A 17,812-nucleotide genomic window follows, 5' to 3' on the forward strand; every position below is an offset into this window, starting at 1 on the left:
TGTCTGTATCTGATAAGAAACTACCCTAATGTCTTACTTTCAGTTCAGTAACAGTAACAGCAAGTCCCCTGTAACTCAGTTGGTAGAGCATGATGCTTGCAACGCCAGGGTTGTGGGTTCATTTCCCACGGGGGCCAGTATGAAAATGTATGCACTCACTAACTGTAAGTTGCTCTGTATAAGAGCATCTACTAAAATAAAATAAATAAAATAATGTCGACTCTAACCTGTGGGTGAAACTGAGGGGGACATGATGCGTTTGCCTAATGTACAGTATGCCTCTCTTCATACAGCTCAATATTTTCTGAAGAAACAACAATATCAAAGATGCATGTTTGACAGAAAATGCCATTATATCCTATCAACAATACATTTTCACAAGCAGTAAACTTCATCCATCTGTGATGCCTTTGATTCAAACCAAATATGGTTTAGTATGGTTTTAATCTGTGATCATACTGTATGTCCAGTATGAAAAATGTATGCACTCACTAACTGTAAGTTGCTCTGGATAAGAACGTCTGCTAAAATGACTAAAAAAATATTGAAAAATACTGTACACTACATTTCCCATAAGGACAATGGACAAATCTTACGCATGCTGACTCGTCTATACGTGATGACGCAATTTCTGTCTTGTTGGAACTGGAAGGTGATTTCATCAGGAAGAGTGTAGTCGTACTTGAAAGTGTACACTACGAGACCAAAGACAGCAACGGCGAATAGACTACGAAAATAGCTGCACTGACTCACTCGAATGCTATTCTACCTTGTCAGGCAGAATACTGAGAAAGGTAAGAATATTTGAGACATGATAAATTAATGCTATTTATTTCATTAATAAACGAACACATACAACAACGACCACGCCCTCAGCAATATTTGCACAGATTAAACAGTCGTGTTGGCACATTTCTAACGTTATAGCTGCTGTCAGTTTAAGGATGTGTAAAGCCGTGGTGTGCAGTTTATGACAGTCGAATCTTTATATTTTATGGAAATGTTATTTGTCAAATTTGGTAGGTCATGGAACATACATTGGCTGGTCAACTATGCAGCATATTTTGCTTTGGCAAGCAAACTCTTGATTGGCTAACTAAACCTAACCAGCTAAATCTGATGGGCCCCAAGCCTACCTACTAGCTAGTCACCCTTGATGCACTGACACTGCAGACACGTTTCTATGCTAACAATGCTCTTTCTTGTAGGTAACGCTAGCAAGATAAACTAGGCCAACAATGTATCTGGCAAACGTTACCTAGTTAGCTTGCTAACTAACCCTTAGCCTACTGAGCACATAAACTGTGTTACATGTATTTGTGAGCTAGATTATTCTCAGTAGTAGTTCATATCAAATGTGAATACTTTATCCAGATCTGAAGTGCAATATTATCGTCTTCTATCGACACACGAACATTGTATGCCGCGTTCACGTGCTATTCACGTGCTAACCTAAACTCGGAAACTCTCCGATTTGCTAACTCGTTGTAGTTATACACGTTCCGCGTTCAACGAATCAGCAAGTCGGACATTTCCGAGTTTCGTAGTTCCGACTTGCATATGAACGCGGCAGTAGACTGGCTTGTTTTGTTGATTCTCATGTGACAAAGGGAGAAGTGGGCGGGGTGATGTATAAGTATGAGGTCATTCATGGGGGCGCGCAGCTGTTTACTGGGTGGGGACTGCCAAACACTAGTGACTGGTCCAACCCTCACTGCAGTGTCTCTCCAGAATACCTCATGTCCAGAAATCACGATATAGAGTTTAAAATTAAAGATACAGTTATTGGGTAGGATATTCCAATATATTTGCCCTTTATTTGAACACGAATGAGTTCTGTCACAATCCTCTTATCACACGTCATTGAAGTGGACCTACCCCCAAACCAAAGTCCTGTATTTCCTGATTGTCTTTGTGATTGTCTGATTGTAATGGTGACATCGCTGATTCTGTTTTCCCAGATGTCAGTCACAGAGGATCTTCCTGATATGGATGGAGTGGATCTGCTGGGGATCCTGTTCCAGTATGGGGAGACTGGAGCCAACGATCCCTTCTTCCCAGATGGGAATGGGCTAGAAAACTGGCTTGCGGAGCATGATGTATGTCTCCCACTTAGGAATAAGACTGTTTTTTATGTTTGCTAACCAATAGGCTAATATAGTTTTAGTAATTGGCAGGGAACAAACCATTCATTTAATGGCATGTAGAGTACTATTAAAGCAGAATTATTTTATTGTTTTACATCAATAATGTGATAAACTTCCTTATAGTGCTGAGCGATTAACTGAAAAGTCGGTTATTTTTAGACTTTTTTTACAAATAATTGTACCGACGTTGGTTCAATTATTTGAATTCCATTTCATTTGTTTTTTTCTGTGAGCTCGATGTGCAGTTTCTGTAGAGATAAATCAGATGAAGCCTGAACTGTGCGATGTAGTAGGGAGTTGTCGTTTCCAACAGGCCAATATTCTACATACAGTGGGGAGAACAAGTATTTGATACACTGCTGATTTTGCAGGTTTTCCTACTTACAAAGCATGTAGAGGTCTGTAATTTTTATCATAGGTACACTTCAACTGTGAGAGACGGAATCTAAAACAAAAATCCAGAAAATTACATTGTATGATTTTTACGTAATAAATTTGCATTTTATTGCATGACATAAGTATTTGATACATCAGAAAAGCAGAACTTAATATTTGGTACAGAAACCTTTGTTTGCAATTACAGAGATAATACGTTTCCTGTAGGTCTTGACCAGGTTTGCACACACTGCAGCAGGGATTTTGGCCCACTCCTCCATACAGACCTTCTCCAGATCCTTCAGGTTTCGGGGCTGTCGCTGGGCAATACAGACTTTCAGCTCCCCCCAAAGATTTTCTATTGGGTTCAGGTCTGGAGACTGGCTAGGCCACTCCAGGACCTTGAGATGCTTCTTATGGAGCCACTTCTTAGTTGCCCTGGCTGTGTGTTTCGGGTCGTTGTCATGCTGGAAGACCCAGCCACGACCCATCTTCAATGCTCTTACTGAGGGAAGGAGGTTGTTGGCCAAGATCTCGCGATACATGGCCCCATCCATCCTCCCCTCAATACGGTGCAGTCGTCCTGTCCCCTTTGCAGAAAAGCATCCCCAAAGAATGATGTTTCCATCTCCATGCTTCACGGTTGGGATGGTGTTCTTGGGGTTGTACTCATCCTTCTTCCTCCAAACACGGCGAGTCGAATTTAGACCAAAAAGCTATATTTTTGTCTCATCAGACCACATGACCTTCTCCCATTCCTCCTCTGGATCATCCAGATGGTCATTGGCAAACTTCAGACGGGCCTGGACATGCGCTGGCTTGAGCAGGGGGACCTTGCGTGCGCTGCAGGATTTTAATCCATGACGGTGTAGTGTGTTACTAATGGTTTTCTTTGAGACTTTGGTCCCAGCTCTCTTCAGGTCATTGACCAGGTCCTGCCGTGTAGTTCTGGGCTGATCCCTCACCTTCCTCATGATCATTGATGCCCCACGAGGTGAGATATTGCATGGAGCCCCAGACCGAGGGTGATTGACCGTCATCTTGAACTTCTTACATTTTATAATAATTGCGCCAACAGTTGTTGCCTTCTCACCAAGCTGCTTGCCTATTGTCCTGTAGCCCATCCCAGCCTTGTGCAGGTCTACAATTTTATCCCTGATGTCCTTACACAGCTCTCTGGTCTTGGCCATTGTGGAGAGGTTGGAGTCTGTTTGATTGAGTGTGTGGACAGGTGTCTTTTATACAGGTAACGAGTTCAAACAGGTGCAGTTAATACAGGTAATGAGTGGAGAACAGGAGGGCTTCTTAAAGAAAAACTAATAGGTCTGTGAGAGCCGGAATTATTACTGGTTGGTAGGTGATCAAATACTTATGTCATGCAATAAAATGCAAATTAATTACTTAAAAATCATACAATGTGATTTTCTGGAGACTGAGAGAACGTGCGATCGAGAGGGATAGAAGCAGTTGTTTCACAAGTGTGAAAATACATGATCTAAGTAATTGACAGTTGGTATTCAGAAGTCATATTTACTTTGAAGAACTACTAAAATAGTGATTTTGTCAGACGGCATAGGCAGCAGCTCTATAGAGATGAGACAATGACTTTGAATGAAATAATAAAGTCATAAAATATTTTATTAAAGTGAAGTATTTTAAGAAATTATGGTTTAATACGTGATAAGCAGTAATGGGCAGTCACTACCATCATGGGACTTTTATTAATTGTTTTATTTATTGTTGTTACAACATTCAACCCACATAATGCAAAGTGCATTTAATGTAAAATAAAATGATCAAAATCGAAAACTGTGTTTTTTAATGATCGAACTGAAACCAAACCGACTCCAAAAAGCACTAATCGCTCAGCACTACTTCCTTACTTTAAAGGAGAATAACTATTTTTCACATTTGCTCTTTGTCGAATAAACAGTCATATTGAATTGAATGGACACCAACGTTCTGCTGTGTTGTAGATGCTGACAGGCATGGACACTGAGGACTTCCTGTCCAGCCTGCTGGAGGGAGAAGACAACATGGCTACCTCGTGTGTTTCACACTCTCCACTGGGAAGCGACAGCGGCATCTCTGACGACAGCAGCAGTGGCGGCGTAGTCGGCCAGAACTTCCTGGCCTGTCCCAGCCCCCAGGGGAGTGACAGTGACCCTGCGCCCAGCCCAGGGTACTCCCAGCCCAGCCCGGACTACTCAGACACTCCCCTGATGGCCCTTGAGCTCGAGGCTGAGAGCCCTGAAGCCCTAGCTGTGCAGACGGACCACAGCTACTCTCTGCTCCAGGGAGGAGACATGGATGCTCTACAGAGCGTGAGGGCTGAGAAGCCTGACATGGATGTCTTTATTGATCTGGGTATGTGTTGATCTAGACCTCTTATACTTGGCTAACAGGTTCATAGCTTTGGGTGGTATGAAAGAATGAAAGAATAGTTGCATGACATCAAATTGGCTGTTGACAGTTAAACTAATTGGATAGTTTGTTGGTAGTTTGAGCGTCTACAGACTAACTGTAGACTAACTTTAGGGGAATCCTGAATAATGCAGCCTTTTCCATGTTTTTGGGATTAAGTCCAGCAGATTTGAGTCCAGTCACTTGACTCTTGTCCTTGGGCTAAAAGATTTCACAAGAATATCCTAGTAAGGTTTGAGAACTTTACTGTTCATGTGAACAGAAACAATGAATATGTGGTGTTTTTGGCTCTCCTGTTCATCAGACGACCTGGACAGTGAGGGGATGGAAATGGAACAGATCTATTCCAGTGAAGAACTTCCCTGTGCTCTCGCCATAGAGGACTCTACACAGAACAACAAAGCTGATCTGGTGAGTTTCACATAATCAAATGGGTATTATAGACGAGGAAACAAGATGATGAAACAAGTCTTGAAGATGGCCCCGTGTAGGTCAGTTGGTAGAGCATGGCGCTTGCAACGCCAGGGTTGTGGGTTCGATTCCCACGGGGGGTCAGTATGAAAAAATGTATGCACTCACTAACTGTAAGTCACTCTGGATAAGAGCGTCTGCTAAATGACTAAAATGTAAATGTAATCCACAGTAGGGGAAAAGGCTGTTTTTGTTTTGTTGATGAAGCGGAGGGGAGGAGCATCGCCCAACGTGTTACAAAAAAATGGCAGTACATATCCTGCTTTTGCATTGCACGTCTGTTGTTTGTGTCTGTTTACAGTAACTTCTTTGATGTAATATCGCAAATGGACGTGGCAATTTCATCATTAAGGATTCCAGTTTTAAATACGCTTGTCAAACTTATTGCCAAACTCATTGTTTTAGTAAGAATGGCACTGACTACATGATTTGAGTACATCAGCGTTCCCCAACTGGCTGAATTTTATTTGGCCCCCAAGTTTTCTGAGCTAAAATCGTATAGAAATGTAAACAAGGTTTGAAATGTTTTAGTCAAATATTATATCCGTTTGGGCTTCTTGTGGTCAATTTGTAGTCTCAATCAATTACATTTATTTATGAAGCCCTTTTTACATCGGCAGATGTCACAAAGTGCTTATACAGAAACCTAGCCTAAAACCCCAAACAGCAAGCAATGCAGATGTAGAAGCACGGTGGCTAAGAAAAACTCCCTAGAAAGGCAGGAACCTAGGAAGAAATCTAGAGAGGAACCAGGCTCTGAGGGGTGGCCAGGCCTCTTCTGGCTGTGCTGGGTGGAGATTATAAGAGTACATGGCCATTAAGCCCAGAGTGTTCTTCAAGATGTTCAAATGTTCATAGATGACCAGCAGGGTCAAATAATAAGATTATGTCTGGTGAGAGAACATTTTGTTCATGTACTCCGGGGATCATGACTAGATTCAGCAAATGATTTGTAATTATTTTCCGGCCCCCTGACCAGCCCTCAAGAACAAAATCGGCCCGCGGCTGAATCTAATAGTTACGATCCCTGGAGTACATGAACAAAATGTCATCGCATAAGACATAATCTTAGTGGCAAAGTGGTGTACGTGTGGCCTTGAGCAGATCTCATAAAAATGTTTTTCTTCCCTTTAGTTCCAGTTCAAGGAGATTGTTCTGACTGATGAGGAAAGGAGACTTCTCGCTAAGGAAGGAGCAACCATACCGTCTTGTATGCCTCTTACTAAGGTCATTTTCTCCATTAATTTATTACAAATACTTGTTGATGCACTGGAGACCAACCTAGAAACCATTGTAAACATTGATCTAATTGCCATTCAGAGAGCACCCCTTAAAAATGACAGCCAGATAATGGAGCTCTCAGGCTAGGACAGGGTGAGATAATGGCTAATGGGGTTAGCTAGGGAGGTGTGACACAATCTACCCAATTTGTTGCTACCTTAGTGTTGAGCTTGCTAATATGAAGGGATAATCTATCAGAGGAGGCTGGTGGGAGGAGCTATAGGAGGATGGGCTCATTGTAATGGCTGGAATGGAATTAATGGAACTGTATCAAACATGGAAAACACATGTTTGACTCTGTTCCATTTATTCCATTACAATGAGCCCATCCTCCTATAGCTTCCCTCACCAGCCTCCTCTGTAATCTATGTTTCATATTTGGCCAGTGAACAGAAAATGTCTATTAAATAATAGAAATCTCTCCTGCACGCACGTTTGACTACAGCGTAATTATTTGTTGACATTTCATTCAAGTTGACCTTTTTTCAAAGCGAGAAAAAAATTAAACCCTGCAGAATCACATCCAATCAAACCAAATGAGAAACCTTCCCAGATAGCTTGTGTTTGGCTCCAGCAGTGAGATGGCAGACTGCTCCTCAGCACTGTGTACTATCCGCTCAATCATGTCAAGCACACGGGCCCCGTGTAGCTCAGTTGGTAGAGCTTGCGCTTGCATGCCAGGGTTGTGGGTTCGTTTCCCACGGGGGGCCAGTATGAAAAAAGTATGAAAATGTATGCACTCACTAACTGTAAGTCGCTCTGGATAAGAGCGTCTGCTAAATGACTAAAATGTCAACGTAAATGATGAGTAGCCCTTCCTCCCCTCTCTCTTTGTCGCAGACGGAGGAGAGGACCCTGAAGAGGGTGAGGAGGAAAATACGCAACAAGCAGTCGGCCCAGGAGAGTAGGAAGAAGAAGAAGGTGTACGTAGATGGCCTGGAGAACAGGTGAGAGAACGAATGGAAGGATCTCTGAAAATGAGTTGAAAGCCAGCACACACAGTACTAATAAAGTATTAATCATTGTATGATTGATTTCACCATTTCACTTCACCAATGTTTAGCCTGTTATGTCTTCATCGGGTCAAAAGGTGTTTGTGTGTGTTAAGTAGGGTTTGATTGGTTGATTGACTGAGTTGTTGCTGATTGGTCCCTAGGGTTTCCATCTGCACCGCTCACAACCAGGAGCTGCAGAAGAAGGTCCAACAGCTGCAGAAACAAAACATGTAGGACACCACTGCTGTTATCATGATTATGGAATGAATGTTCTTATGATAAGCATCAGAGAATGAATGAATGAATGATGTTTGTAGACTAATATTGTTCATTGAGAAAATGTCTGATGGTTATTATTATTATTATTCTCCCCCCTGTCTAGGTCTCTGATAGAGCAGCTGAGGAAGCTGCAGTCCATGATGAAGATGTCTACCATGAAGACAACCACCACCAGCACCTGTGTGATGGTAAGAGGACTAACACACAGAGTAGATCTTAACACTTACACCACCACATATCCTTTGTTTGGGATTCTGGGAATTAAAACTAGTAGTAACCTACTAGTACTGAAGGACTCCCACACACAAGTTTACGTCTGCAGATGTATTTAGTTGACATTTTGGTTGTAAAGCTTTTTCAAATTGAAGTTAAACTTTAACATGGTGGTAAGTCGCTCTGGATAAGAGCGTCTGCTAAATGACTTAAATGTAAATGTAATGGTGGGTGCTGAGGCAGCTACGTCATGTTCTTTCAGGTTGCCAGCTCAGCATGTGTTGACATTTTTATAGCTTCAACTGTTTGGGGCATTATAGCCCAACCCTGATTGAGGCTTGATTATGGTTTCATATGGTGCTCAAGGAGTGCCTGTACTGTATAAGTGTACTTTATGTAAGTGTACTATTGAGGCCAAAGCAACTTGGAGTACCCATTATTTTGTCCCACTGCCAAACAATGGTATATTGGAAACATAAACCAACAAGTACTTCCGCTTCGGTTAACAAAAGGCGAGCGTGCTGCTTGGGTCCGTAATGAGAGTAATGATATTTCTTATACAAAACAAGGTTACTTTAACATAGAAAAACAAATGGAAGATAACATTAAGTTTTAAATGTTTTAACTTCCTCTCTCTTTTTTTTATTTTTTTTACAGTAAAATACTTTTTGCATTCATCGTTGTAAACCGATGTACCTCATCTACTGGGTTTGTGAATCTGGGTCGCACACACCAGATTTTTAACAGCTTTCTTACGTTTGTTTTATTCTCTGCTCAGGTGTTCCTGCTGTCTTTCTGCCTGATCATCTTCCCCTCTGTCAACCCGTTTGGCCGCAGCCCTGGACAGAAGGAGATATACACCCCCTCTTCCGGTAAGTCAGAAGAGAAGTGTCGTCTGAAATGCTGAAGCTATGTTTAAAAACTATGAATAACATGTTCTTCTGTTGAAAATGGCATTAATTTAGAGTATAAAGAAGAGCAATAAACAACATCTAAAATTGTTCACAAATATTTCCTGTCTCTTCCAGTTAAGGTGCTGTATGAAACATTGTGTAAGAATTCAGAAGACGTTAACAAGCCTTTCCCCTCTGAACTGTAGTTGTGTCCAGGACCCTGCGCTCCGTGACTGTTGATTACACCCCAGACCCAATGCCCCTGGCTTACTCTGAGCCTGTGGAGGAAGCTGACAACGCTGAGCCGCCCTCTATCAGCCTCCTCCTAGTGGCCAAGGTAGAGAACCCCAAGGCCATGTTCACTGGCGGCCAGAACCACACACCTGACTACCAGAAGGTGGAGCAGTCGGAATCAGAGAGCGGGGTCAACAGCAACTCGTCTGTAGACTTCCCCAACCCAGGTCAGGCCGAGCAGAAGCCGGGGGCCGGGCCCGGGGGCCTGCAGGAGGGATCCAGAGATCCAGTGGGAACGCCTGTGGCCTACGAGGTTCCAGGGACCAAGGAAAACTGGATCGACAGGAAGCCAACGTCCATCATTATACAGCAACACCGCTCGGATGAGATGTAGACAGAAGAGTCAGTGGTGAATTAACTAACAGAGGGAGGAAGGGGCTAATCAAAGGTTTCAGTTAGTATTAATAATGTTTGATTGAAACTTGGTGAGGAAAAAAGGGTATTAGACATTTTGTTATCAGTGTTCCCCCTCTCTCTACCTGTTCCTCCTTCTCCTGGTGATACTACTGTTCCTCTTTGAGCACTTTGTTCTGATGTTCCGTTCCAGTGGTAGAATGGACTACTGAGATTTCCATTGTTATGCGTTATCATCATCCTCATGGGGGGGGAGAGGGGGGGGGGGGTGTACACTATGAAAGTGAATAGTCATGTGTTGAAATCTCCAGCAGGTTGTCCTGCTAAGTACTTTGCTAGCAAATGACCAGTTCCTTCCACAGCGCATGTCTAGTCCTCTGGTAGTTTACTCTGCACAGTCAGCATCCATAGTGTAAATGTATTCTCATGATGCTAGATTAGAGCGGTTGATCTGTATACACTGCTTTAGCCATTGCAGGACATTTGGCCATTTGGATTTTGTGGACATTTTTTGGTATTTCCCTTGTAACAAGGGTTTTCATGCTTCCTTTTTCATGTTTTTTTTGTTTTGCTTTTAGTTTGTTGACAAATGTAAATATGCCTGGAAATGGGAGTGCTCTGGAATTAATCCCCATTTTCTGGAGCCAGTGCCTGGACTGCGACTAGTTTTGACCTTTTTAGTTAGGAGCTGTTTGAGTCCTTCATCCAGTTGTTCACTCTCTGGACCTACAGTATGTTTACCCTTGTAAACCTCCGGACACCTTTTTTAAGTGGATGTCATATGGAGAGGTGAACATTTTTTAAATATATATTAGCTATGTTCAGTGTTGCAGTATAACTATACTCAAATGTAATGACCTGTCAGTTAATTCAGTGAGGCATTTTTGTTACGTTTTCGTTTTTTCATTTCTGTGATTTATGAAATCTAAATGGTATTGGATCTTTTTGTTATTTTTGATATGTCAAAGAAGAGATTAGATGTAGCTTAATCATGTTAAAAAGAAGCACTGATATGCCATAGTCCAACATTGGAACGTAAATAGGCTGGAATGATTGTAATGTTCGTTTTTAACAATTAATGTATGACATTAAACGTCACTATTAAAAGTCCCTTTTTTATTAAAATGATTGTTGTCGTCAGTTGGGTGCGGTGTGCAGAGGGGGCGCTGTTCAGAGGCTGTGGTGCTATCATCTATCAAAATGGCCTGAACTAGAGACTTCTCAGCCCACCCAGTCCGCAGAAGCGCAAGCCTGCGTGGAGGCAGAAGGAGACAACCGGGCTACAAATTGCTTTTTGGGCTGCAAAGCTCAATGTCAAAAGTCTTCTAAATAAATATGAGGGCTTTCAACTAACATTGACTTCCTCTTATTTTTATTAGATTGAAATTGAAAGATGTGATGCATGTAGAAAGGGATGGAGTGAAGAAGGTGTGATGATGGAATATTTGGGTGGATAGAAGGATGAGGGGTGGATGGAAGTATAGGATAGTGTGGGATAGCATCATTGATTCAACGCTCACAACAGAAGAGGGAATAACAGCACATGATCACCACTTTCTATAAGGAATAAATTACTCATAATGGAGTGTCATCATGAGTCATTGTTAATCAAATCAAATTTTATTTTCTACATGCGCCGAATACAACAGGTGTAGACATTACAGTGAAATGCTTACTTACAAGCCCTTAACCAACAATGCAGTTTAAGAAAAAAATAGAAATTGCAAATAATTAAAGCAGCAATAAAATAACAGTAGGGAGGTTATATACAGGGGGTACCGGTACAGAGTCAATGTGCGGGGGCACCGTTTATTCGAGGTAATTGAGGTAATATGTACATGTGGGTAGAGTTAAAGTGACTATGCATAAATAATAAACAGTAGCAGCAGCGTAAAATAGGGGGTTGGGGTGGGAGGGGCAATGCAAATAGTCCGGGTAGCCATGATTAGCTGTTCAGGAGTCTTATGGCTTGGGGGTAGAAGCTGTTAAGAAGCCTTTTGGACCTAGACTTGGCGCTCCGGTACCGCTTGCCGTGTGGTAGCAGAGAGAACAGTCTATGACTAGGGTGGCTGGAGTCTTTGATAATTTTTAGGGTCTTCCTCTGACACCGCCTGGTATAGAGGTCCTGGATGGCAGGAAGCTTGGCCCCAGGTGATGTACCCTTGTAGTGCCTTGCGGTCGGAGGCCGAGCAGTTGCATTTTTACATTTACATTTTAGTAATTTAGCAGATGCTCTTATCCAGAGCGACTTACAGTTATACCAGGCGGTGATGCAACCAGTCAGGGTGCTCTCGATGGTGCAGCTGTAGAACTTTTTGAGTATCTGAGGATACATGCCAAATCTTTTCAGTCTCCTGAGGCGGAATAGGCTTTGTCGTGCCCACTTCACGACTGTCTTGGTGTGTTTGGACCAACAATGCTATGTCTGGCAATGTAGGGTAAGGGTCATTCTCATTTACTACCACCGGGTGGCGACTGCTGCACAGTTTTGTAGAGCTCTTCTACCCGATCCGAGCCTGACAGCCCTGATATTATACATAGGATTAGGGCCGGGTAGGGCCTGTTTTTTCATCAATAACTAGGGTATGGGCAGGGCTCGGGTATCACTAAATTGATCACTAACATTTTGTAGCTGAACCATTTGCTCATGCTCTGCTGCGCAGTAGAGTCATATCTGACTAAGGTCATAACATGGTGTCAGAAGTACTTCAACCTCGTCAAATATAAAACAGGAGAGACTATTTCACAGAAAATAATACTGTTCCTTGAGTTTTGTCAGAGTTTAGAGTGAATAAAAGTAGCTAACAGCTAACTGCTGTCTCATGTCTCTTCATTGAGCAGAGCAGCCCACGCAGAGCTGTTGCTATGGATACTCACAGACTCAGAGCAGCCATGAGCAGAGTGCATGCAGAGTGCATGCAGAGCGAGCTGCGTGCAGGGAGCGAGTGAAAGATAGGAGCAGCAAATGGATATACTAATGGAGGAAGTTATTTCTGATTTCGGGCAGGGCCTTAAATTTGGCAGAAGCAATCCGGCCTGGGTAGGGTAGGGCCTGAACGTTGCGGGCATGGGTAGGGCTTGGGCTTAAAATTCATGCCTGTGCAGGGTTTTACCGTTTTAGCCATCCTTTGACTAAGGCGCAACACTGTTTTAAATTATGCCCATGTAGGCCTATATCAGATCTAGTAATAGTAACTGTATTACAACATGTTTCATAATCGTATGTATTATCTAACTTTCTATTGTTGTGTCTTTAGTCCTAGTAGAGTGAAGTACCTATAGGATTAGCCATAAATTGCATTCCAATTTCAGTGCTCAGTAGCCTAGGCCAGAGCTAATAGTTAATGAAATGGCCTATCAAGTTGTTATTCATAGGCTACTCTGACTGTTTAGTAAAAAGGGAGTGTGGATAGCAAACAAATAGTTGATAACTGTTAAAGAGCTAGTATGTTGAATCTTTCAACAAGCTATCAGATTTCTCAATCAAACAATTAATCAGAATGATAAAAGAGGGAAGGGCCAGCCTGTGCCACTCTTAATCCCAATTTTTACCTGGTTCTAACATCAAATCAAATCAATCAAGCAGATGTAGCGAAATGCTTGTGTTTATAGCTCCAACAGTACAGTAGTATCTAACAATTCACAACAATACACATGTAACAGTGTTGCTTCCGTCACTCTCCTCGCCCCTACCAGTGCACACATCGACAACATTCACCCTCGAAGCACCGTTACCCATCGCTAGCCATTTCACACCGGTTACACTCACCCCCCTTTTGACCTCCTCCTTTTCCGCAGCAACCAGTGATCCGGGTCAACAGCATCAATGTAACAGTGTTACTTTCGTCCCTTTCATCGCCCCTACCTGGGCTTGAACCAGGGACCCTCTGCCCACATCGTCAACAGTCACCCTCGAAGCACCGTTACCCGTCGCTCCACAAAAGCCGCGGCCCTTGCAGGGCAAGGGAAATAACTACTTCAAGGTCTCAGAGCGAGTGACGTGACCGATTGAAACGCTACTAGCGCGCACCGCTAACTAGCTAGCCATTTCACACCGGTTACACACACAATACACACAAATCTAAAAGTAAAATAATGGAATTAAGAAATATATAAATATTAGGACGAGCAATGTCGGAGGGGCATAGACTAAAATACAATAGAATAGAATACAGTATATACATATGAGATGAGTAAAGCAAAAATTTAAACATTATTAAAGTGACTAGTGTTTCATTATTAAAGTGGCCAGTGATTCCAAGTCTAGGGCAGAAGCTTCTAACATGCATCCTTTGTCCTGATTTTGTCCACATTCTGATTTTGCTCACATGTCCAGACAGGTGTAGACTTTTAAAAGACACATTGTGGTCTGATTGTGATCAGATCTTCCTGACTACCTTCTGAGGTACGCACTGTGTCTGGATACCTTACAAGTGTTGACGGATCTGGACATTGAAACCATTTAAATCATAATTATCCCACCTTCTAAAATAATTGACGGGTGGCACCATTGACTTATGGCATCAATATGTGTCTTAAAATAAAGAAATACATATTATTTTGAAAGAATAGCTGTCAAACTAATTTGCATACAGGGAGGGACCAGGAAATGTGGTCACAATGTGGGCACAGTAGAAGGATAAGAGACACATTTTAGTACCATGTGTACATATTTCTGAAATACACTTATTGATGAAGCCAGTGACTGATGTGGTGTACTCCTCAATGCCATCGGAAGAATCCTGGAACATATTCCAGTCTGTGCAAGCAAAACAGTCCTGTAGCTTAGCATCTGCTTCATCTGACCACTTTTTTTTATTGACCGAGTCACTGGTGCTTCCTGCTTTAGTGTTTGCTTGTAAGCAGGAATCAGGAGGATGGAATTATGGTCAGATTTGCCAAATGGAGGGCGAGGGAGAGCTTTGTACGCATCTCTGTGTCTAGAGTTTTTTTCCCCTCTGGTTGCACATTTAACATGCTGGTAGAAATGAGGTAAAATGGATTTAAGTCACAATGTGGACACAGTGTACGGATAAGAGACACATTTTACTACCATGTGTAAATGCAATGGCTACAATGTGGACATGATCAGAATGTGGACAAGATCAGGACAAAGGATGTATGTTTAGCACCAGGTATAAACTATGCTTTAGTGAGAGCGTGCATCTGTCCGCATCTGTTGCTGTTACACACACACCCTGACTACCCCCGGGCCCGCTCTCATCCTGAAAGAACAGGAGGCAGGTGGGGCACGCGCCTATTATTCTGACAGCCGCTGTTGTCTTGGCGATAAATCGCCACGCGCCAAGACGGGCAATTATGTTCTTGCTCCTCAGATACTAAACAAAACACTGGCGTGTGCCGCGTGCAAGCTGTTCTCTTCGGCTTCTCATTTCTCCGTAAAAAATAAAAAAACACGTTTATCTTTCAGTTGTCTGCTCAAATAAGTATTTTAACCAATTACAACTTTGGGAAAACAGATAAAGCACACACTTTATATTTAACGTTGCTGCAAGTAGCCTAGATACCAAAATCTTTACAACTTTTGGTTTTGGTGCAATTGCAAACCAATAAGGCATTATTACCTTTCAATACTAAACAGTCTCAAGAAACGCATTATGCATAACCGCCACCTTGTTTTATAAGAAACACTAAAATGTAGGCTACACATGTCCAGTGAGTGCATATCAATTTTATATACCGTAACTCAACAAAGAAAACAGGTTAGGAGCTTTATTCAGTTACAGCTCTGCACGTTTTATTCGCTTCAATCCTGGGTCCCATAGGCTCTTTTCTGTGAGATGTTTTCAAACTGATAGAATAGGGGGAATTTCAGTTTTGCACAGTGCTGTTGTTGGATGTTGACAGCGAGCCAAGGCAAGAGTGAATGAAGGTGGGGAGATTTCTTGTAACGTTGTAATCCTGCCCCCACGTGGGGTTGTCAACAAGCGCAACTGTAACACACAGGGACATTTGGTCTCGTCACATACCCAAAGCCAATCACGACAGTCAGGAGGGGAACACCACGCCTCTTGCCGAGAAACTCCGCTGACCTGCTATATAACCACTCCAACGCTGAAAGAGCTCAAAACAACGCAAGAGCTGCCGGTAAACTGTTAACCTGTATCTATCTATCAATTCTTGAACAAGCCGGATACACACTTGGATTACAATCATGACTCTGGAAATGGAAGAGATCCGTGGACAGGAGAGCGCACTCGATACCACCGATAGGTAAATAGCCTACACATTTTACAAACGAATGCAAACCTACTGCAGTCTGAACCTTTTGTTAATGTGTTACTATGTAATGACAGTGTGCAGAGAGTAATAATACCGATGTTTCTTTTTCTCTTCAGAGTGCAAATTGCAGGCACAGCCCTGGAGGAGCTGTTGGTGTCTGCAAAGAAGCAGGACTATCTTACCGTGGGAGTCTACGAGTCTGCCAAAGTTATGAATGTGTAAGTACACTCCTAATGGTGTATTTGTGATGCACTAAGTATTTATGCTCCGATGTAAAGCGTAACGTACAATTACAGCATAGGACCAGCTTCTAAACTGCCTCTCATGTTTATTCCAACAGTGACCCAGACAATGTGGCATTCTGCGTTCTGGCGACGGACGAGGAGTACGAATGCGACATCGCTCTCCAGATCCACTTCACCCTCATCCAGGCTTTCTGCTTCGATAACGACATCAACGTGGTGCGCGTTAACGACATCGAGCGCCTGGCTGACCTCGTGGGCACGGACGAAACTGGCGAACCCAAGGACGCACATTGCATTCTTGTCACGGTACGTCCTGATCTACCGGCTTGATCACAAATCATCCAGTCAGCATGTTTTACCCATAGTTTTTACTGATAATGGTCGTCCTGAGCGCTGTCAAAGCAATACGCATGTCAATCATTCAATCTAATTCTATATTATATAGTGTAGCTGCCTATCTTATGTAATTGTCATGATTCTAATACTTGCTCCCTCTCTCTTATTCACAGAGCCCTGGTGCTGAGTCTTGGAAAGACCCTGCTCTGGACAAACTGCATCTGTTCTGTGAGGAGAGCCGCAGTGTGTATGACTGGGTTCCCACCATCACCCTCCCTGAACGCTGAACAACTACACCCTCTGCATGCTTCATTTGATGATGATGAAGATGACGAAGAAAGCATAAAATAATCAGAACCTCAGGGTTTGAAGCCTGCCTGTCTATTGGAATACAAGGCTGTGGCTGTAACCAAGGACCCAGAGTGCGATGTGGGAAGGCAGTGTGGTTCTGGATTACTCATATAGACTGGCTCAGGTGTATGTGGACTGGGCCCATGTCATGTCATGAAAGCCCGGACCAGGATAAAGAGTTGAACTGGAATGAACTCTGCAGTACACAGAGACAGCTCATGACCCTATAGCTGCCCTGGCTAAGGTCAAGGGTTAGGGGTGAACTGAGGAAATGGTCAGAGAAAGAGAGAGGAGGGAGGAGAAGAGATGGACTTGTGAAAATGTGAAACATGGCTGGATGTAAGGTGGTTTTCTTGCAGCAGAATGAGATGTGAAAAAAGGCGGATTTTAGAAGGTTCTCAGAAGAGAAAGGAAAATACTGGACTTTATTTTTTACGTTTTCCAAAGAGACTGGGGAATGCTCGGATTGAAACTCAGAGACATTAATTTTCTTAACATGATGCAAGCTCTTGTTATAGCCTACCACTGAATGGACTTGACAAACATAATTTCATGGACTATGCATTGTATTGATTATTTTACTGTCATTCTGTTTGTTATGGAACTGTAAAATCATTTTACACAATTTCTTAATAAATGCTTTAAACTTTACCCAAGCTGTGATTTGACAAATTATTGTTCTGTGCAGCCATCTCCAGGGATGAGCAGTTTGCACTCATTTGACCCTGTCTCTGATAGAGTGGAATCTGATAGGATGAACCAGCAGCAGAGTGGCATCTGATTGGACAGAGATAGGTGAGGCAGGAAGTGTGGCACAAAGAACCCCAGGCTGCGGCAGAGAGGGAGGGGGGAGCAACACAGATGGAGAGAGTAGGAATAACTGGGTGACAGGTAGAGGGAGAGAGGAAGGT

At 42.8% G+C, this 17,812-nt stretch overlaps 2 protein-coding genes across 2 annotated transcripts; both read left to right on the forward strand.

The window, feature by feature from the left end:
- Positions 1-651: 651 nt before the first annotated feature.
- Positions 652-10,851, forward strand: LOC121585127 (cyclic AMP-responsive element-binding protein 3-like protein 4). The gene is made up of 10 exons (XM_041901492.2): positions 652-794; positions 1,962-2,099; positions 4,499-4,889; positions 5,251-5,357; positions 6,552-6,644; positions 7,539-7,645; positions 7,855-7,923; positions 8,076-8,160; positions 8,964-9,057; positions 9,285-10,851. Exons 2-10 carry the CDS (start codon positions 1,962-1,964, stop codon positions 9,704-9,706), a joined length of 1,506 nt encoding a protein of 501 aa, XP_041757426.1. The 5' UTR covers positions 652-794; the 3' UTR covers positions 9,707-10,851.
- A 4,950-nt stretch (positions 10,852-15,801) lies between these two features.
- gadd45ga (growth arrest and DNA-damage-inducible, gamma a) lies at positions 15,802-17,552 on the forward strand. The gene is made up of 4 exons (XM_041900060.2): positions 15,802-15,960; positions 16,086-16,187; positions 16,310-16,520; positions 16,724-17,552. The coding sequence occupies exons 1-4, from the start codon at positions 15,902-15,904 to the stop codon at positions 16,835-16,837; spliced, it is 486 nt and encodes a 161-aa protein (XP_041755994.1). The 5' UTR covers positions 15,802-15,901; the 3' UTR covers positions 16,838-17,552.
- The last annotated feature ends 260 nt before the right edge of the window (positions 17,553-17,812 follow it).

Source organism: Coregonus clupeaformis, unplaced genomic scaffold (assembly GCF_020615455.1).
Source record: "Coregonus clupeaformis isolate EN_2021a unplaced genomic scaffold, ASM2061545v1 scaf0011, whole genome shotgun sequence".
NCBI classification, from domain to species: Eukaryota; Metazoa; Chordata; class Actinopteri; order Salmoniformes; family Salmonidae; genus Coregonus; species Coregonus clupeaformis.

What these genes read in the sequence shown, in the direction of transcription:
- LOC121585127 (XM_041901492.2), top strand. Translation starts at nt 1,962, where the DNA reads ATGTCAGTCACAGAGGATCTTCCTGATATGGATGGAGTGGATCTGCTG. An exon ending in AGAACAACAAAGCTGATCTG is followed by an intron (nt 5,358 to 6,551) that starts GTGAGTTTCACA and finishes TCTTCCCTTTAG; the next exon opens with TTCCAGTTCAAGGAGATTGT. An exon ending in GATATACACCCCCTCTTCCG is followed by an intron (nt 9,058 to 9,284) that starts GTAAGTCAGAAG and finishes TCTGAACTGTAG; the next exon opens with TTGTGTCCAGGACCCTGCGC.
- gadd45ga (XM_041900060.2), top strand. Translation starts at nt 15,902, where the DNA reads ATGACTCTGGAAATGGAAGAGATCCGTGGACAGGAGAGCGCACTCGAT. An exon ending in GCACTCGATACCACCGATAG is followed by an intron (nt 15,961 to 16,085) that starts GTAAATAGCCTA and finishes TTTTCTCTTCAG; the next exon opens with AGTGCAAATTGCAGGCACAG. An exon ending in TCTGCCAAAGTTATGAATGT is followed by an intron (nt 16,188 to 16,309) that starts GTAAGTACACTC and finishes TTATTCCAACAG; the next exon opens with TGACCCAGACAATGTGGCAT.